The 23,762-nt window shown below is 38.3% G+C and overlaps 5 protein-coding genes across 6 annotated transcripts; 1 reads left to right on the top strand and 4 right to left on the bottom strand.

Annotated features, from left to right (window-relative positions):
- Positions 517-6,758, top strand: LOC18784321. The gene is made up of 13 exons (XM_020559033.1): positions 517-692; positions 780-1,288; positions 1,532-1,598; positions 1,813-2,211; positions 2,999-3,129; positions 3,219-3,327; positions 3,452-3,597; positions 3,741-3,817; positions 3,923-4,040; positions 4,174-4,376; positions 4,527-5,818; positions 5,990-6,231; positions 6,332-6,758. The coding sequence occupies exons 1-13, from the start codon at positions 684-686 to the stop codon at positions 6,372-6,374; spliced, it is 3,345 nt and encodes a 1,114-aa protein (XP_020414622.1). The 5' UTR covers positions 517-683; the 3' UTR covers positions 6,375-6,758.
- LOC18784258 (DExH-box ATP-dependent RNA helicase DExH18, mitochondrial) lies at positions 6,845-10,453 on the bottom strand. Its single transcript, XM_007217626.2, has 2 exons — positions 7,772-10,453; positions 6,845-7,304 (listed from the first exon to the last, which is right to left on the bottom strand). The coding sequence occupies exons 1-2, from the start codon at positions 10,186-10,188 to the stop codon at positions 7,250-7,252; spliced, it is 2,472 nt and encodes an 823-aa protein (XP_007217688.2). The 5' UTR covers positions 10,189-10,453; the 3' UTR covers positions 6,845-7,249.
- On the bottom strand, positions 10,949-12,447 carry LOC18782041 (protein FEZ). Its single transcript, XM_020559119.1, has 3 exons — positions 12,267-12,447; positions 11,741-12,045; positions 10,949-11,659 (listed from the first exon to the last, which is right to left on the bottom strand). Exons 1-3 carry the CDS (start codon positions 12,445-12,447, stop codon positions 10,949-10,951), a joined length of 1,197 nt encoding a protein of 398 aa, XP_020414708.1.
- LOC18784436 (protease Do-like 8, chloroplastic) lies at positions 16,369-20,483 on the bottom strand. Of its 2 annotated transcripts, none has more exons than XM_007215275.2 (13): positions 20,068-20,483; positions 19,624-19,751; positions 19,118-19,200; positions 18,916-19,014; positions 18,647-18,713; positions 18,174-18,249; positions 18,015-18,081; positions 17,700-17,917; positions 17,520-17,587; positions 17,336-17,415; positions 16,969-17,055; positions 16,748-16,855; positions 16,369-16,652 (listed from the first exon to the last, which is right to left on the bottom strand). In XM_007215275.2, exons 1-13 carry the CDS (start codon positions 20,259-20,261, stop codon positions 16,524-16,526), a joined length of 1,404 nt encoding a protein of 467 aa, XP_007215337.1. In that variant the 5' UTR covers positions 20,262-20,483; the 3' UTR covers positions 16,369-16,523. The 2 variants fall into 2 exon arrangements, with proteins under 2 accessions (XP_007215337.1, XP_020416014.1); XM_020560425.1 differs by having other exon boundaries at positions 19,624-19,748; positions 20,068-20,481.
- LOC18783322 (60S ribosomal protein L34) lies at positions 20,976-22,738 on the bottom strand. The gene is made up of 4 exons (XM_007217747.2): positions 22,592-22,738; positions 22,372-22,451; positions 21,418-21,527; positions 20,976-21,281 (listed from the first exon to the last, which is right to left on the bottom strand). Exons 1-4 carry the CDS (start codon positions 22,668-22,670, stop codon positions 21,188-21,190), a joined length of 363 nt encoding a protein of 120 aa, XP_007217809.1. The 5' UTR covers positions 22,671-22,738; the 3' UTR covers positions 20,976-21,187.

Genomic DNA, 23,762 nt, shown 5'->3' with positions numbered 1-23,762 from the left:
TTAACTAAAGTTAGGGGAGACTTTGGAAAAGCCCAAAGGAGAGAGAAAATTTTTAAAAGAAGCAAAAATGGACAAAATTGCCCTTATTTATTTTTTGATTTCCTAAGAAATCCTTTACATTTGCATGTCTTTGGTTTGAAAGTTGAGAGGTTATTCCGTCTTTTTTGAAAAAGCTTTGGCTTTTTCCAAAAGTGAAAGTTTTTTTATGGGTAAAACCTAAATTTACTTAAAGGTTAACCCAGGGCCTCGAGCTGGGCCCCACTGAGGTTGACGTACCAACCAAGGTGTTTATCGATTTTTGTTTGAGGACTCTCTTGAATTTTTTGTCAAGGCCCTTGATATAGGGCTTTTGTCTTTTTCGGCCAAAACAAAAAAGAAAAATGGAAATCAATTATTAAATTTGTTTTTTTGATAATAAATCAAGTTTAATTAACCGTCTGAAGTCCGCCTCTATAAGTAAAGACTGGCCCTACGCTTCCCTCCCATTTTGTCTATCCGTTGCTTCTCAGAAAGAAAAGACCAGACACTGAATCGATTTCATGGAGACGAAGAACCTTTCACTAAAACCGTAAAATTAGGGTTTCTTTAGCAGCTTAAAGCTCGCGGTTTCAGTGACTCTGATAATGTGTGCTGCATTGTGCGAGAAGTTCCGAGCTTGATCCGAGCTCAAACTAGGGATTTCAATGGATCTGGTGCGATATGTGCTCTTCATCTTGATTATCTTTCAATTAACCAGCATTTTCATTTGAAAAAGTACTGAAAATCGTAATTAATCGCAGGCAATACAAAGATTCGGAGCCACGGAGCTCTTGATCAACTCGCTTCCCAAATGCACCTATTTCTCTTACAATCGCGATGAAAAGCTCGCTTCGCATGCGGAGGACGATCTCCGAAACGAGACGAGTGAACACTTCGACTTCGTTGAAGCTGAATCGCTCTTGATCAAATCGGTTTTACGAGACAACAAGGATCAACTCGTAACTCACACGATACGACTCGCCGAGGCCTCCACGGTGCCCCTAGACCGAAGCACAGTATCGAAGCTTCTCCACCTCTGCTGTAACTTCGACTCGCCGGACTGCGCCTCCGCATTGCTCGGCGGGGAGCTTGGAACGACGCCGTTGGTGAACGAGTTCGATGACTCGGGAAAATCGGCGCTTCACACAGCGGCTCTGGCTCACGCGGCCAAGTGCGTCGAGGTCTTGCTCAAGAAACACGCTCGTACGGGCCTGAGGACCAGAGACGGACGAGCACAGCTAGCTCTGGACCTGTCTCTGTCTAGCGCAAGGTAACAGCCAATTAAAACGTTCAAAAAACACGTCGTTTTAGCTTTTTATACCTTAAAAGGTAAAAGATGACCACTTCCCCATAAACACTACTGTAGAAATTGCCTCATATAGAAAATTTGCTTCTGCCTTTTCAGTTCGCTTTTGACTATTTCACATTTTTATTAATTGAAGCTCTTTTTTTTTTGTTATTTTTCTTTTCTTTACATTAATTTTAATTCATTTTCATCGCCTTGTGATTTCAGGATGGATGTGATTTGGACTCCAGATGAATACACCCTTGAGGATTTGGTCGTCGTTCTCGGCGAAAAGGTTTTGTTTCTTCTTGAATTAACAAGTTATTTGCGAAGCCTGTTTGGTTTCTTAGAAAGCTATTGAAAAATAAAAGAAACTGATGAAAAAGGTGACAGCTTGAAAAGCTCCTTGCTTTTATTTTTCTTCAGCTAGCAGTTAACTCTTTTAAAATCCATTGGATAAAAATGACCAAAATTTCAATTTGATATATTTAATTTTCTTTCCATCTCAGGATTTGACCACCGTGAGACTTCTCAGTGAAAAAACCAAGGAAATCGGTCAGGTGGCCTATGCAAACGCCGTTGAAGGGCGTATAGTTGCTTTAGCGGCTCTGCTTATTGTAGCCGCAGAGAAGATTAGCGAAACGGTATTGGAGTTGCGTGATAACGATTCGGCTTCTAAAGAGAAGGTGACCTTATACGAATGTGTTGTACGGGAAGCTTTGTCCCTGGTCCGTCCAACGACGCGGTTGACGGCGGCGAAACGCACCTCGACGGCCACCGAGAACGACAACTCCGAGAAAAGGAGGCTTTTGCTTCTCGAGATAGAGTTGCTTCAGCTCTTCGGAGCTGTTGCTGAAAGCGGTTGTACGGACAAGAAGGTGACGTCACCACTCATCCGAGCGGCCCAGGTAAGCCCAGCGTTGTCTTCGTTCTTTTAGTTTTTTAATATAAAAAGAAAAACAGAGTAAAAACAGAGCAAACTCTCTCTGTTTTTCTTTTAAATAAAAGAAAGGAAGGAGAATGGGAAGTTGAGCCTCGATTTGACGATCATGAAAAGAACGCATCCATTTTGGGATTTGTAATGGATTACTGAATTGATGACCCCACTAAACATTCTTTTTAAGGTCCCAATTGAAAGAAGTGTAGGGATTGTTTTGAGTCCTCGTTCCCTTCTCATCCAGATGCTGTTTTCTGTGTTCTGGTTGTCAAGTGGTCGGGGTCTGGGCCTTGACCTTGTTTTATGGCCAATGTTGGGTTTGGAACTGGGTCTGCTTTCCCTCGGGCTTCTTTTTCTGGCCTTGTCTTGTGGGCCTCGGTGTTTCTGTTTCCTTGTTTCCTTGTTTAATGAATTGATTCTCCGAAGGAAAACATGACGGACGCACGTGTCACAAACAGAAGATGTAATATAAGAGAATATTGCCTGATATATATCTAGGCTGTACAAATAGTTCAACATGTTCCACCTAATTAGTTTTTTCGCATGCAGAGTGATTACTCCATAGTTGTAACTTATAATAAAATCCCGAAGAAAATATGTCAAAACTCAAGATTGCATTAAAAAAAAAAATTGTTAATTGAAGTCCCTTTTTTTCAACTATGGAGTGAACAAGTACCATTTTATTGTATGCTTCATATCTGTGTAGTATTGGAGTTTTATTGTGATGTATGATCAGAAACTTGTTAAACTTTGGACAGGTAGGAGATGAAGCCGTCATGCAGCTGCTTCTGCAGACAGATATAGATGTAAATGATGCTGATGCAGAAGGAAATTCTGCTCTTCATTGGACCCTTAAATTGTCGAGATCGTTATGTCCACAGCAGATAAAGTCTCTCTCTCTCTCTCACTCTCTCGCGTACACACATAGATGCACAGATTTAATTACCTTAACAGATTTTTGTTGTGTTCTCGTTCCAGAATTTTATGGCTTCTCATTAAGCATGGTGCACGAGTAAGCCAAAGGAATAAATTAGGATTAACTGCCTTACATATTGCTGCTGGTAATGGTAATTCAGAGGCACTTCAGGTATTGTATGTTTTCTCTTCAGCATAGCTCTCCAATTTTCTTGAAGATCAACTTCCTCCTGGCAAAAAAATATTGATTAGCTTTGAGTTTTCGTGGAAGTCATTAGTATCGAACCAATTGGCAGGTCCTTCTATTGGAAGCCCCAGATGGTACCCAGTATAAGACAGAAATTAAAGAAACCCCGCTGTTCTTTGCTGTTAGGAATGATAGTATGGAGTGTGCTGAGCTTCTTTTGAGCTGGGGAGCAAGTAGTGAAATTCTCAATCTGCGGTAAGAAACAACTGAACCCTACTCATCCAGTTCAATGTTAGTATCTTTTTTTTGTAGTTGTCTCTTGGAAGGTGGCCTCAGATTTCTAGTTTTGAATGCTAACATTTATTTCTACACGTCTGCAAAACTGTTAACATTACCAGTAGACAAAGACCTATTGACCTGACAACCTCGCAAGATATGCGTTTCATATTGCTGAACCCAACCAGTGTTAACCTCAGTAAGTTGAATTTCAAAATGTGTATATAAGGAAATAGCGAAGCAACTGCACCAATCAATGTGATTCTGTACATTTGATTTCACATTCCTAATTTTTTATTTGCAGGCAACAATGCTTTCCCCAATCAACATAAATGTATTGCTTGTTCACAAGGTGATGAGGCTTTTTCAAGCACCTGCGAAGCACTTCTAACCATGACAGATGAAGACACCACTTCTGAAAGGTAGATCAAGTTTGTGTGATATATGCTTGTGAGTGGGTGTGGGGGTGTGAGCACGCAAGTGCTTGTGCATGTCTACCTATGTCCTTAATCTATTCATATGTTCTCAAGTTTCTATATTTCCTGTGCATTATAGAAAAATTCACTCCAGCACCAAGGTAGAGATTTGCAAATACTTCGTCTCTCCTCGTGGATGTGTCAGAGGAGCTAAGTGCTTTTATGCACATGGTATGGAGGAGCATCAGAAAGTGAAGCAGGAAGCAGTCTGCAATCATTCTCACGATGCTAAAGAAATCAAGCGCATCTTTGTAGGAGGACTTCCTCCTTCAGTGGGATCTGGTTAGTATTATCCACCTCTGAAAGCTTTGATGAAAAAGCCTTTAAGTTGTATTGATTATGAATACTCAAGCATTGATCAGTGATTTAATTTACAGATATATTTAACATTATTTCTCTGTATAAACTTTCTTATGTTACTTTGTGAAGCAGATTCCTTGGGTAAGTTCTTTGAAGAACAATTTGGGCCAGTGGATGATGCCATAGTCATTTTCTCTCAAATAGAAAACAAGATACAATCTCGAGGCTTTGGATTTGTCACATTTAAAAAGGAGAAATCTGTTTCCGCAGCTGTTCAAGCACACTATGTCTCCATGCTAAACAAACCAGTCGAAATAAAAAGTGTGGTACCAAGATTGGCAGCTGAGTCGGAGAAATTGTCACCTCGACAGCAAGGACAAGAGAAGAATTGCCGACCTCAACTTCCACCACAGATGTCGTCCGATGAGATGATTATGGAAGCAAACAAACCTGAACAAGGTTCTTGGCTTGATAAGTTACTCCATGGCCAACCAAAGACAAGTCCCATAAAACCTCGAGCACGTAAAATCTCAAGCCCAGAAGATAAAAGCATGCCTATTTGGCTAAAGGCTTTTAAGAAGTGGTTTCCTGGGTTCTTACAAGATCTGTCAAAGCATCCAAGGAATGGAAAATATGCTCTATCTTCTCTGAAAGGTGATTTCAGGGCTAAATTTGGCTTAGAACTGGATCATGCACCTCTTGGATTCTCCAAGCTGAGTGACTTCATCAAATCTTTCTCCAACTTATGTACCGTTAAGGTTGACCCTGTAGGAAAAAATGGATTTCTCAATCACATGATCCTCCAACCAAAATTCAGGCATCATCACCAACTCTGTCAATGTCATACACTCAGAATGTCTAGCAATTCCTCTGTTTCTACAGCGAGCGATGATGGTGGTAATTCAAAGTGTCTTCAGGACATTTCGACTGATGATGGTGGTGATTCAAAGTGTCTTCAGGACATTTCAACTGATGATGTTGGTGATTCAGAGTGTCTTCAGGACATTTCGACTGATGATGTTGGTGATTCAGAGTGTCTTCAGGACCTTTCAGTTGATGATGGTGGTGATTCAAAGTGTCTTCGGGACCTTCCAATTGATGATGGTGCTGGAAACTTGGGATTAAAGGAAACCAGTAGCTATAGGGAAGAGAAACCCTCCCATGGGCATCATCCTGAAGTGAATTCAGCTAAGGATGCATCACATTGCATCCACCCAAGGGTCCTGCAATTCTTGAAGCCAGATCCTCTGTTCCACGGTAAAAAAGAACTTGATGTGAGCAGTGAAAGAGGACAATGCATAGGAGAGCTTAGAGGAAGCACTAATAATCGGAGAGACCCACAACGGCATCTGGTTTTGGAGACCCTTGCCAGAAAAAGGAACAAATCATTTAGTTACTTCCTTCGTGACTTTGATTTTTACAAGGTGAGAAGTAGCCAGTTGACACTATATATCAAATGATTTTAGCGTTAGAGTGTTCATATATACTGTGCATATTATTATAACATTATGGTGATATATCATAATATATAGTTTCACAATGATGATAGATATAATCATATAACACTATAGTATTATGATGCACCGAGCACGCAGGATTATAAGGAATGCATTTTGGAGGGAAAGTGTTTTGGATGCAACCAGAAGCAGATGTTATGGGCCAATTTTCCATGCCAACACTTGCTGTGGTGCGGCTCCTGTAAAGTACAGGCCATACTGGCTGCTGGTGATTTTGAACACAAATGCGTGGTGTGTGATTTGCAAGTCCACAAAATCATCACACTTCCGCGCCACGATGACTTCCCACCTATTGTTGATCCTGCAGCTTATTTACCAACGTAAGATCCAGCTGATTCTATCCACTTGCTTAATTTCTATATCTCTATATATTGTTTCATTTTTGTTTTCCTAATATTGTTTTTCTCCCTCCCTTTGTAGTCCATTGATGAAGAAGACATCTCCATTAAGTGGTAACAGATAAAGTCAATGCAGTCAAGGTTTTCGTGCAGAGAGGAGAAAAGCTGCAAGTGAACCATAGATGATAGTTAAAGATGCATAGTATATGTGGGTGTGGGCAAACTGTATATATGCACCCCAGAAAAGGTAAAAAAGAAAAGAAAAGGCGGGTTGGGCCACGGGGTCTCCCTCCCTCCATACTAAAACTACTTTTGAACTCCGGTTAGAATCCTATAGACTATAAAACTACTTTTGAACTCCAAGTGCTCTTTTGCTGATGTCTCTTTTTGTTGATATTTGGAGGATAGAAATCTGAATATAGAACGAAAATATCAAGTCCTCTCACAGACCTCTTTTTTTCTCCCCGTCTGTCTATATAGCTCTACTTCTGTCGCTAAAAGAGGCATGTTAATTTACTCGTCATCCCAACTTTTTTCTTTTTCTTTCGAGTCCGCAATTACATTGAGGGCGAGATCAGAGTGAATTACTGTGAAATGATTTAACAATTTTTTTCGTCTTTATTTCTGAATAATAGTTAACTTGCATCATACACCAGGATGTTTCATACTTGATCCTCAAAGAGCCCGCAACTTTCTATTTGAATACATATTTTCCTACTGTCCAATTGAGTACATAATTTGAGCCAAAACCTATCTGTTCTAAAAGTGAACCACCACCACACTCGAAAATAGGGTTTAGTCAGTACTCTACACAACAAAATGAATCAGGAGCTCGTGAAAGTAGCAAGTCTGTTGTTTCTTTGCAACGCATACTGCAAATTTTTGCAAATTCTGTTCACATGACACTCCCAGACGATGGAAAAGTACAGAGTCTACAGTTCTACAGTTAATTCCATCTCACGTCGGCCTGGGCATTTGTTCAATCATCAATTCCCCGAACCTAAGCAGCTACTTTCTCTGAGAGCTCATGTTGTACAGACCGGTCTTGCCTTTTCCTGCAAGTCAGAAAAAAAAAAATCGTTAGCACTGATAACGATAAGGCGCTTAATAGGAGCTAGAGAAACATGTAAAGGATGCAATCCAGAACACAAATAATTTGAAATAACACACCTAATCTCAAATTTCTTCTTCTGTTAGATATACCTGCCTATCCATCTATCCGTCTATTTATTGGTTCTTTAATATATTATTAAGAGTAGCTTTTTTCACACAAACATTAGATTGTGTTATCAGCTGCTATGAATATTGAAAGAACCTAATCTATAAAATTGATGTCCTCGAAATCGATAATATTTAGGCAAATAGTTAGAATCAAATAATCGAAACAAGTGAAATCTTACAAAATAAAAGAAAAATAAAGAACAGACTAAACTAGAGCAGATACAAGAGTACTTATTTGACAATAAACACTACATCAGTTCAGTAAGAAGTCGTGGAAGAAACTTTATTATGAGGAACTTACTTCTCATATACTTTGATGAGCGATCTTGGCCTGTCATAACTATCTCGTTTTTGTTGAAACTTTTGGTTCTCTGCCGCCCTTGATTCTGGTTTCCAGTTAGCATTGGCTAGAGACTTACCCAACAGTTCCGCAATATCTGTTGCCATTGCCTCAGCCTTCTTCCAATATGGAAAAGTTTCCTCCTTGAAGTGGTGGGATAGCCACATATACATAGACAACACTTGATGCTTGGTCTCGAGATCCAAGAGCTCCTTATTGTTACGAGCAGACCCCTTTGGTATGCCCATAGCAATATTAACTGGGAGATTCTGACTATATGATGAAGCAAACCTTAGAAGATGGTACATCGCTTTTGGGTCTCTGATATTAACCGGGGCAAAACAGAAGTTAAAACGATCCTCTAGAGATAATTCTGGGACCTTCTGTAACATATTTGCAACCTTCTTTATATGATCATGTCGACACAAGAAGTATGACCCATCCAAACGACAATTTTCACTGAATTTCTCAAGAAGCTGGCAGAATGTAACATTTGGCATTTTGCCTGCAAATAGCTCGACCTGCTCAAAGAAAGGAAAGAGGCCCACTTTCTTAACTTCATCAAAAGGTTGCTTTAGACATTCAATCAAGTAAGCCAGATCATCTAAGTTCAGTGTGGTAGTGAGTCCATCTGGATATATACTTCCTCTCCGACCAGCTCTTCCAGCAATCTGCTTCACTTGAGATGCAGGAACTGCTACAGTTTTGTCACCATTGTACTTGGCCAGGCCATAGAATACAACCCTCCTGATATTAAGATTTAAACCCATTCCCACTGCATCGGTAGCAACAAGCACATCATATTCATTATTTTGATCATTAAACAAATTTGCTTGCTGTCTTCGAGTTTCTGGTGGCAAGGCACCATAAATAACACAACAACGGTGATTGGTGTGTTTTTCAATTGCAATTTTAACCTCAAATACCTCTCTCCTTGAAAAAGCAACCACACAGTCTCCAGACCGAACATTTTTAAGATCTCCCAAGAGCGTTTTGGCTTCAACCACCAACGGCTTAAACCTCTCATAATGGTGCACGTACAACTCATCACCAGTCTCTGAACTGATTTTTCGAACAATGTCCAGAACACTTGGATCTCCACACAAATGTATCTCGTCAGCCTTCAGCCCAAGCAATGCTCGTGTCCATGCAAACCCTCTATATGGGTCTGCCATCATCTGAATTTCATCGATAACAGCAACATCGTACAGTTCATCGGTTGACACCATTTCCACCGTACAAGCAACATGGTTTGAGAATGGGACAAACTTCTTTTCTTGTCCCGTGTGAAGACTACAATAAACCCCATTTCCATTTACTTTGTCAAAGACTTCCATAGCCAATAATCTCAGAGGACTGCAGTAAATACCCTTCTTTGCTTCCATGAAACTTTGCAAAGCATTGTAAGTTTTGCCACTATTGGTTGGACCACAGTGATAAACTATCTTACGCTTCATAGCCCGAGCAAATGGAAACCATGTATGGGGCTTAGTGAGATCTGCTGATTCAATCATACCCCGAAAACGCTTGATCTCATCAGGAAACTCTTCCAAACAATATTCAACAAACACTGGAAACAAAAACTCAACTGCATCATCAGATGGACCAAGGGACACCACATACCTGGCAACATCAGCCGAACACTTCTTGAAGAAAAAGTTCCGAAAATTGTGCACAGCAGTAGGAAAAAATGACCTGCCTATGTATATCGCAAGAGACTGATCGGATGCCCAGCCCGAATTCCCAAAGTACCGGAATATTTCTTGAAGAGTGTCCCAATCAGACCGTCTCTGCTTCGCACCCTTTTCGGCATTGCGAAGCTCACGATACAATTCAGCAGACTCGCGGGATGCAACATGCACAAAGCTCAAAGGTTTCACTGAACTCACATTGTCATCACCATTTTCCGACTCAACCATCATTGAATCACAAATAAGACCCTCATCATCACCGTCCCTGTCTTCACAATTCGACAAATTGCGAGCACTATCCTCAAGCTCAAACTCAACATTTTTCCCAGCATCCGCATCAAAATCGCATTCAGACTCAACCATTGTTGAACTATAAGCACTATTATCATTCACATCTTCGTCCCCATCTCCCAAAGCAGTTGAAAATGGTTTTGCATCAAGGGTATCGCTGCCCATAAATTTTGGGCTTTGGGGCGGCAATCTAAGACGAACTAGGTCCCTTAAGCTCGTCGAAAACCGACGGTTTGGACCATCGAAAGCGGGACAAAAAGGGAAACTTGGCGATACAGAGCGGTCATATGAACCTGCGGAACTGAGATATTGATTCCACACCAGAACCCTAAACCTAGATATGCTTTTCTTCGAAGCATAAAGTCGAAAGAGAGAGCTTGCAGGGCCTCTAGCCATTTTTAACACTCGGATAGAATCAAAAGCTCATAGATATGATAAATCAATAAGAACCGACAAGTAAAGCTTGAATACGAATGAAAAGCCCAGAAATTTGGGAACAATTTCAAGGAAATAAGCGAGTGTGAATTGAGCGGATTATAGAGAGCTCACCTGAGACAATAAAAAATGACTGAATTTGAGAGCGAGCGAGAACGCAAATTGAGGGGAAAGCGGTGGTGAGGGTTTACCCGAGCAAAAACCCAGAAGCCCCTTTGGGTTTTGACTTTTAACATTTGAGGCTAATTTCTTACTTCAGGTCTGCTTGAGATTTACAGACTCAAAATTTCAAAATTGAGCCCACTAGTGGCATTCATTTGGGCCAAATATGTCTGGGTGGAGCCCAATATACTCTGTTAATTACCAATTATATATTTTTTAGCTTTATCATCAATCTGTTAATTACCATTTTTTTTGCGGCAAAGTTAGAAACCTACACATGCGGGTATGACAGGGGTTTGATCGCAGGATTACTTGGAAGCATACCAAAGACCTGTGTCAATCCAACTAACACCCCGAAATCTTCATGGTAATTATTTCACTTAGTTGGTGCTAGTTATAGCTTGTAGTGTAACTCATTTCCCCAAGTATTATTACTACAGAATAGAAACAAAATATATTTTGCCTACCTTGTATAAATTGGAATGTAGGAAACTGTACAGTGACACACTAAACAGAGTATGATTTTGATACTAGCTAGAAGAAGATAAAATGAATTCAATCAAGTGTAGCATTTGTTTGTAGAATAGCTAGTGGACATGTCACTTGGACAAGGTGGTGAATCTGATGGCAGAGTAGGCTTCCAAGCATCATCATCTGAAGCCAAACTGAAGGGAAATGCAATTGGTCTGATGCTTCCCCACTGGCCATTATTATTATTATTATTATTATTAGCATGGCTTGTGCTACTACTTAAGTTCTTCCTGAAGCCCCCTTCATTTTCTCTTGTTTCCATGTTTCCCTGCATCTGATTCTGTGACAAATTGATCGAAAAGCCGCTGAACTGTTGCTGTTGTGAACCATCAAAGTCTATGCTTCCAGTTGTGTTACTCAAATCACCAATTAAGGCAGGGCTGATGGGTCCTGACATTTCCACTGGAGAGAACATGAAGCCATTGGGAAATTGATCTGCATCAAATATGGAGGGTTTGGATCCTGTGGGATTGATGGGTTTATAAGGGAGAGTGTCAAAGGCAGAGTAGCTGGCATTAGAAGCTTGTTGCAAGTCATTGTTGCTCCAAAACTGGATGGATGATCCTATGTCAGTTGTGCACGACATGTTCTCTGAGCTGAACTGAGTGCAGTGTGCACCTTGATTGAGTAAACCAGATGCTGCTGTAGGTTCTGGGAATGGAGACCCCCAAGAGTGAGAAAGAGCTCTCTGTGCCATGGAGTTTGTCTTCTTGAAAATCCTACAAATGGCCCATGCATCCTGTACAAAATGATGTGTTGAATTAAAACCCAAAACACAGCTTTAAAACAAAGAGAGAGGGAAAAAATAACCAAGACTTACATTTGCAGGAAGGCTTTTATCCAAGAGCTTTTTTGGTGGTGGTGCCGACTCTGAGAGAGAAGGTAACCGAAATTCATGCATCATCCAGTCAGTTTTGATCCCCTTAGCAGCTCTGCCCCTGTAGAACACAAGGGACTTCTTCAAACCTATGCACTTGGAGCCTTCAGAAGAATAAATAGGCCTGTCTGTTCCAGTTGCTTTCCAAAACCCAGCTCCTGTGACTCGATTAGGCCTAGCACTGTTCCTGTATTTCCTGTCTCTTGGGCAGTAGAAGTACCATTCTTTCTCCCCAGTACTTGCCAGCTCTGCTTGCACATATCAAATACAACTTGCAAGTTCAGTAACAAGAACTAAAACATGAAAAATAAATATGAAATCATCATATACATGAAAACGAGAAAAATTTCATGTTGCTGGGTGGCTAGAGTTAAAAATCAGACACAAATCTTTGCAACCAAAACCCAAACATGGAAACAGGTTAGAGCCATTTCTGAAGAAAGCATGAATAAGAGACAAGCTATCTTACTTGGAAGATCCCAGGGATCATATTTGTAAATGTCAACTTGCTTAATCAACTCAATGGGGAGAAGCCTCTGCTGAATTTTTCTCCTGAGGTAAAACCCAACGAGCTCCTCATCAGTGGGATGAAAACGAAAGCCAGGCAACATCACATCATCAATCTTGTCCATGTCATTCTTCTCATCCATATTTCTCTTCCTTCTCTAAAGGTGGAAAAGACAGTTTGGGATGCTTAAAAGTACTTCGGAAACGAAGCCAGACCCTTGAGAAATTATCTCTAAGCTTAAGCTTTGAAGCTGGTCTGGTTCTTTAGAATGAGCTCACAGTAATATTTAGTTCACTGCATCCAAAGCTATCATCTCATGTGCCACCTGAGAAGGGGTCTGGTTCCGAAGCTTCGGCCGCCCTTTCAGGGTGACTATGGAGGAGAGTACGTTTGCACGAAAATCAGTATGACTTGGTAAGCAGAAGCTGAGAGCCTCAAAGTCTTTTAAACAACAGCTACCAAGAAGTGAATGGGATTTTATTGAATTATAAGTTGGTGTGGTTCTTGAACTGCATGAGGGGGTTATTTAAATCCAAATTAAGGATCTCAAAGAGTCTACAAATTCAGCAAGTTTTTGGAGTTTTTAAATACCAAGTTGCTTTCACACATGCATCCACAAGTTCAGCTTATAGAAACCACCCTTTTTATCTTCAAACGACCAAATGCAAACTGACAAAACACAGGTTCCTTGTCATAATATTATATTAACCTCTTAAATAATCTTTGCTTGCATTGTTTTTTTGCTAACCATGTACGATGAACCAATTTTTCAATACAAAAGGCTCAAAATTAAGAGTCAATCTAAGAGATATCTATGCAAAAAAAAAAAAGGAAATTCCTCTGAGACCCTTCTGAGTTGTGAGGGAAATAGAAATGTTTCTGGCATCCCTGGATCCAAAAATGCCATTTCTGTTCCATTATTCTAAGACCTTCCATTCCCTCATCTGCCACATATGAAAACGTGACATGTCAGTTGATATTTTAATCTTAAGATATTCCAAAACCAGTGATTAAGTATACCAATTGGGGTAGCTGAAGCATACCAACCTCTTTTATATTGGTCTACTTGGCTTCAACCAGTAGAAAAAGCCACCATGCAAAATAAACCACCGGACTAATCTTTAATTACACACTTGGTCACTCACTGATATAACCCAACAATAAGAAGGCAAGAAAGGATGATGGTAAATTGGTAAAATGAACAAACTAATATATTTTACTAAATTACCATCCAGAAATTACAAGAATATGGTAGCTGCATTTGCTGCAGTGATGACAAGGTTAGGCAAACAGTGTCCTGTTTGAGCTAAAATTGTTTTTGGACAGCTCTATTTAGGGTAAATTCAGACTGTTCACCAAACTGTAACAAAGGGCAGTTCAACTACTTGAGTTCATAATTTGACTAGTGATGTCATCTGACCTTTAAAGTTGCTGACATGCAACAAATTATGAACAAACAAAAACAAAAGGTTGAAAAATCATGTCTTCAAAAGCAGAAAAACTTTTGTGAGATGGGGATATTACTGTTTTGCTATCTCGGTCAATCACGTTATATCAAGTGAGTATACAATGATTGACCGAGGATAACACAATATTCCCGTTCCACACAAGTATTTCTCCTTTAGAAGATACAGAGATGCTTAACTGCTACAGGTTTTTTTTTTTTTGTAGATTTCTTTATAATTTTTCTGTTTTATTTAAAAAAAAAATTGTGTGTTCAACTTTAAAAGATATAAACCATGTTTAATATTTCAACCTTTTATGTTTGGTTTGATATCCGTTCATATTGAAACAATGAAAAGATCTGCCTTAATTTTGTCAAGTCTTGCCATTAGTTAATAAGAACTGGGAAGGCACAGGTCAAACCCCTTGATTTCACGAACATTGGAATCCAAAATTCCTAATTCCCACATTTCTTTTGGGTATTGTCACAGCCCAAAAAGAAAAAGAAAAAGAAAAAGAAAAATCTTTTTGGTACTTCCAGACACCAGTTTTGAGATGCTGCATGCATTTCTTCCAAAGAATTGAGACTTGGGTTTCCTCAAAAACTCATGCTAGTCCACTGAGATGCTACAAAGAGATAGCTGCTCATGTCAACAACAGAGAGCCACTAGCATTAATCTTGTCTCTAAGTTTAATTAAGACAACTAAGTTCACTGTGTTTGGATTTAATAAACTAATTGTCGGTTGCTGAAGTTTGCTAACCATGTTTGCTACATAAATGGCAAGCCATGAAGCATCAATTAATTTATTTAATAGGTGAAGAAAGAACCCTTTTTGGTCAAATTAATATGGCCAAATGGAGACTCAAATTTTAGTGAATTTCCCCAGATACTAGATCCTCGTTTGCAACCCTTGTTGTCTGTTCCTTGACCTTGGATTTTGGAACCCATGCGTGCAACCTAAGTTGAAAGTTGGATCAAACTTTTCCAACCCAAGTTTTCTAACCTCTTTCTCTGCAAACATCAACCATCTAAACACAACTATGTTCCCTACGAGTACGAGACAAATCCACCATCAATGTTATTGACTAATATTGCATGGTTTCTGTATTTTAATGCAAATTATAATATTGATTTCTCCTTTTTCTTTTTTTATTATTTAGAAAACGATATTCTAAACTACTGTAATCAGAGATGGAACTAGCATTTTAAAATGGAGTGAGCTAGATTTACCATACTGGACTGTTAGATTTTAGGTTTGACTAAACCCTTAAAGGAGGCTTATGGAATTGATCATAAATATATATAAATTTAATTTGAGAACATATCATTTTTATTTTATTTGTTTAAAAAGCCTATTTTACACTAACAAATGCCAACAACTTTTTATCATATATGCTTAAACACTAACACTAAGTATAAGAAAAGAAAAAAACTAACCTAGGCTATAGCCCAGGTTGTACATAGCATAGGTCCGTCCCTGACTATAATATAAATTAAAGAGGAACGAACTTGACCAACTAGCCTAAATCACATCTACAAAGTTTGGTTTTTCTTAACCACTTCAAATTCCAAGCCAACTTGAATTATTAATTTAATGCTTTATATTGTGTGTAAATTGTTTAAGCAACACTTCAACCCATGCACACCATTTTCAAATTTGAACAAAGACTAGAAAGTAGCTAATTAAGTTGTAATGAAATTGTGCTTCTTGTGGGATAAATTTTCGACTCGTTCTTATCTTAACCAAACTTAAACAAGCTGTAATTAATAATTATTCAATTAATATTACTGTGAAAAGAATAATTAAGGTTCTTGTTTTCTAAGATAGGAGTCAATAATAGCAACTCCACACTAATAAATGAGTAATCAAATTGCAATTATTAAGCTTAACTAGAGTTAAAAGGGAATTTTATCATCTTATTACAGATTTATGGATCATTATCAACATTCTTAATCACATATATAATATGTTTTTAGAATAATTAATTAAAGATAAATCTGTTTGAAAGCAACATTCTTTCAATATCCGTGACTTAAAATAACCTAAGAATCCTGTCTCGTTGCTTCCCTGATAAGTTACTGTTCAAACCTTATTATTAATTTGAGAGACAGAGCTCCCTGCAGCAGCAGTCACAATCAGGATTATAAACCAATAATTTTTTTACTTTTTTAATGGTATGGTAAAACCAAACCCAAAGTAATTTGCATTGAAAAAATGAGGAGAATTTGTATGCAATTGCCAGATTATTGGAAATTGGTGATGTGAATTTGATTGGGATGTCTAAAGAATCTGACATGGTGTTAGAAACTTGGAAGCAAAATGGAAAAAGACAACACAAAGACAAACCTGGTCTTAATACTAAATTTGATACATGGGATGGGATATAAAAATATTCATGGGATTTTCTCACATCAACTAAATTAAACAATTTTGTCTCACATCAAACTAAATTAAAATTGCGTTCGGGAATGAGTTGATAGACCACAAGTTGCTGCAGTGACGTGTATAATTAATCAATAATATTGATATTATATCAAGTGATCAACATATTATTTTTTGTTATTGTTGGTTTTATTTATTTATTTTTATCTTACATGAAAATTCCGTTTCAAACCTATTCATACTAATCAACTAATTTTCCCCATTAATGATTTAATTATATACAGTAATTCCTCATTGTACATCAAAATATCGAGCAAAATTAATATTCCTATAATAAAACTGAAGAAAATTATGTGCTGATTGACATGTAAAAAACATCAGCATGCCCTATCATGAACTCTTTTCTTCTAATGTTATGGGAAGCTCCAAATTTTCGCTGCTCCTCTGGATCTTTAACGTTACTTTATCCCCCACGTTATATTCATCCAACACTCTGTTGAACTCTGCTTTGCTTTTAACCTGATATAAGTTAACATAGCATCAATAAAAGCACCTTCTTTTTTTACAATGCATGGAGAGGAAATTGATAACAGCTAGAGTAAGGGGCAGCTCACAGGCTTGTCGTCAACTGCAACGATGATATCCCCGAGTACTATATTACCAGCAAAGCCTCTCGTGGTGGGAAGTATGCCAGCCTTTGCTGCAGCACTATTTGCAGGGACCTGCAGCATTATACAGTCAATGCAACAATCAAGAAGCAAACTGTCCATGGACAGATGTGAATACGAAGGACAGAGATATTAATTCATATGCAACTCAAAATCAACAAGTATACCTGCAGAACAAGAGCTCCATATCGAACATTGAGTTGATTTGCAACTAGCTCTGGAGCAATCTCCAAATTCAAACCAGCTCGAACAACCTAAAATGGATGAACCAGCAATAATAGAAAAAACATGTAAGGCATCTTCTGGTTAACATAATTAAACACTTCTTAAGTAGTGTGTTTCGAATGATCTATCTTCACAAAGGCACAATTTGTGCTCATCCAACAGAAGTATGAACAGTCAAAGTTCAAAGAACCACCAAGTACATTATATGATAAAACCAAGGAGCGGTTGCTGAAGGTGTTAGATTGAATGATGACTTGTGAAAAGAAGTTAACAATCAGTTGGAAGCTTAAAAATACTTAGCAACTATACTTTTCCAAATTGAATCAACTGAGGCACGATTTTGAGTACAGTTGATGATGGGATGGCAAAGCCTACACCGGCCGATGTCCCTGCCAAACCATTTAAATTTTGAGGTAATCAATTTGCAACTTCCATATTTGTTTTCTCAAATTTCAAATTTGAATATGTGTTAGAGTTCTATGAAATTACTTACCTGTCTGAGTAAATATTGCGGTATTAATTCCAATTAAATTTCCTTTGGAATCTAACAGGGGTCCTCCACTGCCATAGTAAGAACAAGTAAGGAGAAGGTAATGATCAAATTTTCAAAAACTAGGGTGAAGTTGGCACTGGCTGTGAGCTCCTTCATGTCAAAGAGGGAATGAAATCAAACCTGTTCCCAGGATTGATTGCTGCATCTGTTTGAATTCCACCACTAATTGTGACTCCAGCTTGACTGAAAATGTCTCGATTCAATCCACTAATTACCCCGACAGTGAGGGTATGATCAAAACCAAATGGATTTCCAATTGCTAAACACTGCTGCCCAACTCTTAGAGAAGAAGAGTGCCCCACAGAGATAGGCTTCAACAGATCTTCAGACGCTTCTACCTAGCAATTTAGAGATATCAGTACCGAGCTGCTGGTAAATTACTAAGACAGTTCCAATGAACAAAACTATCATCCAAAGTACAAAAACAAACATTGCCTTCAAGACAGCAAGATCCTTTGCACGATCGGCACCAATTAGCTTCCCCTCAAAATTCTTTTGTACCCTTTTGAAAAAATTCAACCAAATGAGAAATTTGAGTTCCTGCATTAAGTACGCTGCTTAGCAGTCTATCTATGAATGCTCGGAAAATCTCACCCTTCCAATGCTAGAATGTTAACTCGTGCAACAACCTCCCCAAGACCTGGATTTCTTGAGAGGGCATTACCAATTACTGGAAATAAAAGAACTCAATTGTTAACTTCAAATCTAAGTCCATTGGATAGTCATGAAATGATCTACTATCATAAGTCAAAACAAAAAAATATCTCTGTACAGCCACATTGTAGAACAAGAATATATCATTTTGAAAAGAAAACCTTGAGATTATGAAGCCAAAATTTTCATTCCAAAAGAACTTGCAATTCATAGGCTTGAAATGACAAAGATGCTAAAAGATTTAGTGAAATTTACCAATGAATGTAAAGTATGCAATATGTTCTGGTTAATAACATAAGTAACGTCAGTAAGGGGTAGAATCATGGATGATGTATTCATTTACTTGTTTGAGACCTACAACAATATTCTTTTATATGCACATGTAATTCTTCAAGTTCCCCATCAGATCCTACCATGATAATTGGTTACAATGTGACCTTGTCCATCCCAGACTACTCCTGAACCATTTCCTTCCGGAACCTGTTTATATGTATATTAAACATTATTTGCAGTCATACGATACTGCACACTTATAAGCATAACAACGTTTTATAATACTTGGAAGTATGCCACGTGTGATAAGCACAAAAATAAGTTCAAAGGAAAAGTGAACCAAATTGATAAGTCTCCTTCCAGAAACTCATAGAGAGAGTTATCAAAATTGAATAAGACAGCCACGCACCTCAACCACACCAGTTATATTAAGTTGAGGACGCAATGTCACATCAAAAATGTTAACGACAGAGTATGTGTTCTTCTCAAAGAGTTGGACAATTCTTTCCTGTCAATAACGCATATCAAAATTCAGCCATAAACATCCGAAGAATGGAGCATTAAACCTATAAAAGAACAATTCCTCCTATAAAGGGATACAAAATATGGACCTCAATGGGGAAGAGTGGCCCGGAAGTGAAAACCGGGGGAGTTACTTCTTCAATTGTTACAGTGGGATCCCCTAAAGCTTGAGCTGTAAATCCATAGTAAATTGCATCATCATAAGCGAGTATTTGGCATTTGCAACAAATACAAAAGCTACAATAAATAACATCCCCAAAACTATGAAAAGAAGCTGGTGGATCGACCAATCTGGCGATCAGAGGGTATCGAATCAAGTAGACCCATAATTTACCAAACAAAAGTAAGTGCCATGTTGTTGAACATTGATTATAAGTTTATAACTATGGACCACATAGAGTTACACTAGAGTCCGTCGCACATTAACAAACAAATACTCAGCTTCACCTACATTGGAGATGAGAATCTTGAAAAGCACAATTCAAAATCTACATTCTTAAACTATTTGCAAACTAAAACACCTTATAAGAGATTCTTGACAATCATAACAAGATCATCAAATTTAAGTTGAAGACAAAGCTGAAATCTTGCGAACCTGACAAATACCTTGAAGGATCACAAAGTGGATACATGAATATACTCGCAAACAATGCCCGCCGTGTTGTGAAAGGAGCAGCTTCGCGCACCAATGGATCGAAATCCTTGCTCAGTTCTTGAACACTACTAAAAGGGTCAAAAGCACAAACATAAATTTTCCAACCAAACAGCCAAAACCCAGAGACTAAAATCATATGATACAACATAAAGATGTACATATAGAAACACATGGGTGCAAAATGACAAATATAACTAAAACTGGGAAACATTAAAAAAAAATGAAAACTTTTTCAATGTACGAACACCCAGTAACACAAAGCACAAGATTTACCATAATGCGTTTGCATGAGGAAACATAAAAGCTCGGCTACACATGAACTTAAATAGAAAAATAACTAAAATTGCTAAAATTGAAGAAAATTTGAACAGAGGGGAAAGGAACCTTTGAGTGGAAATGGAGAAGGGAGGAACGGCGCCGTCTGAGGAATGAGTGGGCCTGTTTGATTGAGAGTGAGAGCTGGCAGAGGAGACTCCATCAAAGCAAAGCTGTCTTCGACCTATCAAACGGTTCTTGGGAGTGCCCAACCCCAATGCATTAGATTGCACAGGACAAGAATTGCATGCTAACACTTGCATTGTTTTCACTGCTGAAAAAATTGATTGAACAGCTCAAAATTCAAATGGGATAAAGAAAAGACCAAAAAAGGCCAGTGGAAGCCTCTGTGTCTGAGACTTGGAAGTTCGAAGTTGGGAAGAGGCAGTAAATGTAATAGCGGGAGGGAGGGAGGAAGATAAGGGTGGGTTGGGTTGGGACTGAGACTCACTGGACACCACTGACATGGTACGATTACCATTGTACCCTCCTCCCTCTGATTCTAAAATGCTCAAATCGTTTTAGTTTAACTGCTTTGCTTTGTCAAAAAATACATAAAAGAAATTTGTGAAGGCAGTGTACTTCGGTTTTTATCATCTTTCGTTCTGCAAACAATTTGAGGAATTAAACTTTGCAGATTCTCAAGAGTCGCTTGTTTGTCTCTCATCATTTCCTTCTGTTTCATGAAGGATGCTGCGTGCTTTTTCTACATTTCGTTAACACTTGACCAAAAAAGGTTCGGAGGAGTTTTTGGAGAACCTCCGGCTCTGGCTTATAGAACGAATGAGATTTTGTTAGTTACAAAGAAGTATTAGTTGTATTGGCATGGGCATTTTGGGTATGTTAAATTCTCTTGGTTGCGAAACTCAGACCGACAGGTGAAAAACAGAGCACGACCGAGAGTTATGGTGCCAAATGCAAATAAATCATGAACCCCCAAGCTTGGACCATGAAGATGAAAATCAAAACGCAGAAGATTATCACATAACAAGAAACAGGCAATTGATTTGTCATTGATATGAAATTCCCAAGTAACCAAAGTAGCAAAATAACAATAAAAGCATTCCCAATCTAGCCCCAAATTCATTAATCAACAAAATCTAATATCAAAATCTCGCTCAAGCATATCGTCTTATAGTTCAAAAGGCTAATGATCCGTCACTCTGCCTCATTAGGCTATTGGCCTCATTTAGTTCTTGCCGGCCTGCTTTTCCTTGGCCTTTTGGATCTTCAGAACCTTTTTCACGATCTTTTGCTCTTCCACCAAGAAAGCTCGAATAATTCTACATCAAATTGAAAAATAAAAACTCTATGTCATGCCTCAATTACTAATTTACAAGTACATAAGAACTATACAATAATAATAGTAATTAAAAAAACTGCAAGAGCCCAGAGCGAGAATTATTTCAACTCATTTACCTCTCTCTAACAGCACCTCCAGATAATACACCACCATAAGCCCGATTCACAGTCCTGCGGTTCCTGGATAATCTAGACCTCTTGTACTCTGCAGGTCTCAAGTGAGGAATCTGCAAAAGAACCAAAATTGTTAACCGAAATTCATACAATAAAAAATAGTCATTTACTGATCACACATTGTCAAGCACATGGGGAAAAAAATCCAAACTTGCCAATGAACTTCAATATAAATGTACTACTCTAGAAAGTAGGAGCAACATAACAGCAAATAAATACAACCCACAACAAGAAAATTGCAAATATCATACAAAGCAAGATAAATTATAAATGAACAAATATAGAACCTATTTGTCAAAATTCCAACTCGTTTTCTTGTTGTTCGGATTATACATTAAAACAAGTAGTTATATTTCAAATGATTTCTACAGAGATGGAACAACATATACAAAGCCTACCCCATTAGAACAATACTAAGCCAGATTCAATGCTTTCATCAAGAGTAAGAGCACATGTAAGAGCCTGGCTCATTAATTACTATAACTACACCAATAGCCCCTCCGGGGTAATGCATATATAACGTATGTGTTTCTAGGAATTTTTGTACGAACATATGTTTAGGAGTGTCAAGTATGTTAAATTCAAAACTTGGATCCAAAAGAAAGGTTGTGTCACAAATGTAACAGAATCAGACCTATTATGAAACCCTACATTTGGAGTACATGATCCAATACTACTCCAATGTCGCCCATCATCGATAAATTACATCTATTCTTAAAGCAATTAATCACCAAAACAACAACATTATACACAATTTCAACGAGCCAAAGCAATCATCCATCAACCAAATACAACGACACATTCTTACATTCTAACCATAAATCTAACCTAATAACTCAGTCAAACAAAAACAAACATATGCAGATATTGAACAATCACAAGAAAGAGGAGACATACCCCTTGGATTCTCTTGCCAGTAACAGGGCATTTTGGACCGCTGGCTCTCTTCTTGGTGGTCTGATAAACCAACTTACCCCCTAATATTCACAACCCATAAAATCAAGTCAGCTAACGCAACCAAAACGACGTCTTAAAAAACCAGAAAAACCAATTGAACTTTCATTCAGATTTCAGCAGAAAAATGGTCAATGCTAACGATGAAAAGAAACATACATACCGGGGGTTTTGACGATGCGGTGCTGGTTGGATTTGGTGGCGTAGCTGTGACGCGTTCGGTATGTGAGCCGCTGCACCATTTTCGAGCGCTCGTTAAGCTCAGCTACCTCTGGGTTTTATCGCGACGGACTACAACAAAAGGGTTGCAAAGAGAAGAAGAGAGACTTTAAATAGGGTTCTGAAGGCTATGAAGCCCTAGATCTAACGGTTGTGGCGAGCTTTTGGTATTGGACGGTGAGGATTTATGTGAAGATAAGTTAAAATGTGGACGGGCCCAAAAGCAAACAAAACCCACTTGGAAGGGAAGGGCCTCAGCCTAGCCAACTCTACGCTGGTCGATAACGACGACACAGCCCATTGGGCACTCTAGTTTAGACCAAAACAGCATCCAAATTCTTCCTAATTTTTTTGTTAGCAACGATATTCTACTTAAATCAAATCTAAACTACGGAAAGTAGGGGATTTAAACTCGAGTGTATAGTGGGAAGCATATTCATCCGCTCTAGTTAACTTGACTAAGCCTATATTTGCAATTTCTTCCTTATTTAACTAGAGCAAAGAGTTGGCAATTATAATGTATGGGAAAATAAATAATGATAATGAATAATTGCTAACTCTTTTTTGAGAAAATAAATCATTATTTATTTTCCCCTACATTCACAAGAGAATTTGTTTTTCTATTAATGGGAAAATAAAAACGAAGCACCTAATAATATATCTTCACAAACTAAGACCTACGAGATTGCCCCTTTTATTATGGGGTGACAAAGAGATTGTATTATTCGATTGTTTTTTTCATGCTTTTTCGGAGGTATGAAGAACGCTGCAACTTTGGTATAGATGGTTTGTTCGTCAATTTGAAAGCCTAAGCAGCATGGATTGGTAAAGATTTAGATAGTAAATTCGAGTTTCAATGTGTACAACCAACTAATTATTATTTTGTGATATTTCTATTCACGTTATTTGAAGAAAAATTAAATTCTAAGGTTCTTTAAAGTGCGATATTCTAAACTATATTAATGTACGAGTAGAGGATTCGAACTAGAGTGCAAAGAGACAAGCACACACAACCTTATCCAATAACCCACATTTGCCATGCACCTTAATTTGGAATTTGCAAAAGAAGAACCAAACCCACCAAGGTCAATTACTCAATTACTTAACAAAATAAC

This window comes from Prunus persica, chromosome G3 (genome assembly GCF_000346465.2).
Source record: "Prunus persica cultivar Lovell chromosome G3, Prunus_persica_NCBIv2, whole genome shotgun sequence".
Lineage (NCBI taxonomy): Eukaryota > Viridiplantae > Streptophyta > Magnoliopsida > Rosales > Rosaceae > Prunus > Prunus persica.
Note: the sequence above shows the minus strand (reverse complement) of the source record. Positions and strands in the feature narration are given on the sequence as shown.

What these genes read in the sequence shown, in the direction of transcription:
- LOC18784436 (XM_007215275.2), bottom strand. Translation starts at nt 20,261, where the DNA reads ATGCAAGTGTTAGCATGCAATTCTTGTCCTGTGCAATCTAATGCATTG. An exon ending in AGGATCTTGCTGTCTTGAAG is followed by an intron (nt 17,918 to 18,014) that starts GCAATGTTTGTT and finishes CTAAATTGCTAG; the next exon opens with GTAGAAGCGTCTGAAGATCT. An exon ending in CGCAATATTTACTCAGACAG is followed by an intron (nt 17,416 to 17,519) that starts GTAAGTAATTTC and finishes ATGGTTTGGCAG; the next exon opens with GGACATCGGCCGGTGTAGGC.
- LOC18784321 (XM_020559033.1), top strand. An exon ending in GAAGACACCACTTCTGAAAG is followed by an intron (nt 4,041 to 4,173) that starts GTAGATCAAGTT and finishes TGTGCATTATAG; the next exon opens with AAAAATTCACTCCAGCACCA. An exon ending in CCTGCAGCTTATTTACCAAC is followed by an intron (nt 6,232 to 6,331) that starts GTAAGATCCAGC and finishes CTCCCTTTGTAG; the next exon opens with TCCATTGATGAAGAAGACAT.
- LOC18782041 (XM_020559119.1), bottom strand. Translation starts at nt 12,447, where the DNA reads ATGGATGAGAAGAATGACATGGACAAGATTGATGATGTGATGTTGCCT. An exon ending in TGATCCCTGGGATCTTCCAA is followed by an intron (nt 12,046 to 12,266) that starts GTAAGATAGCTT and finishes ATGTGCAAGCAG; the next exon opens with AGCTGGCAAGTACTGGGGAG. An exon ending in ATAAAAGCCTTCCTGCAAAT is followed by an intron (nt 11,660 to 11,740) that starts GTAAGTCTTGGT and finishes CATTTTGTACAG; the next exon opens with GATGCATGGGCCATTTGTAG.
- LOC18784258 (XM_007217626.2), bottom strand. Translation starts at nt 10,188, where the DNA reads ATGGCTAGAGGCCCTGCAAGCTCTCTCTTTCGACTTTATGCTTCGAAG. An exon ending in CTCATCAAAGTATATGAGAA is followed by an intron (nt 7,305 to 7,771) that starts GTAAGTTCCTCA and finishes TCTGACTTGCAG; the next exon opens with GAAAAGGCAAGACCGGTCTG.
- LOC18783322 (XM_007217747.2), bottom strand. Translation starts at nt 22,670, where the DNA reads ATGGTGCAGCGGCTCACATACCGAACGCGTCACAGCTACGCCACCAAA. An exon ending in CCGCATCGTCAAAACCCCCG is followed by an intron (nt 22,452 to 22,591) that starts GTATGTATGTTT and finishes TGTGAATATTAG; the next exon opens with GGGGTAAGTTGGTTTATCAG. An exon ending in CTGGCAAGAGAATCCAAGGG is followed by an intron (nt 21,528 to 22,371) that starts GTATGTCTCCTC and finishes GTTCTTTTGCAG; the next exon opens with ATTCCTCACTTGAGACCTGC.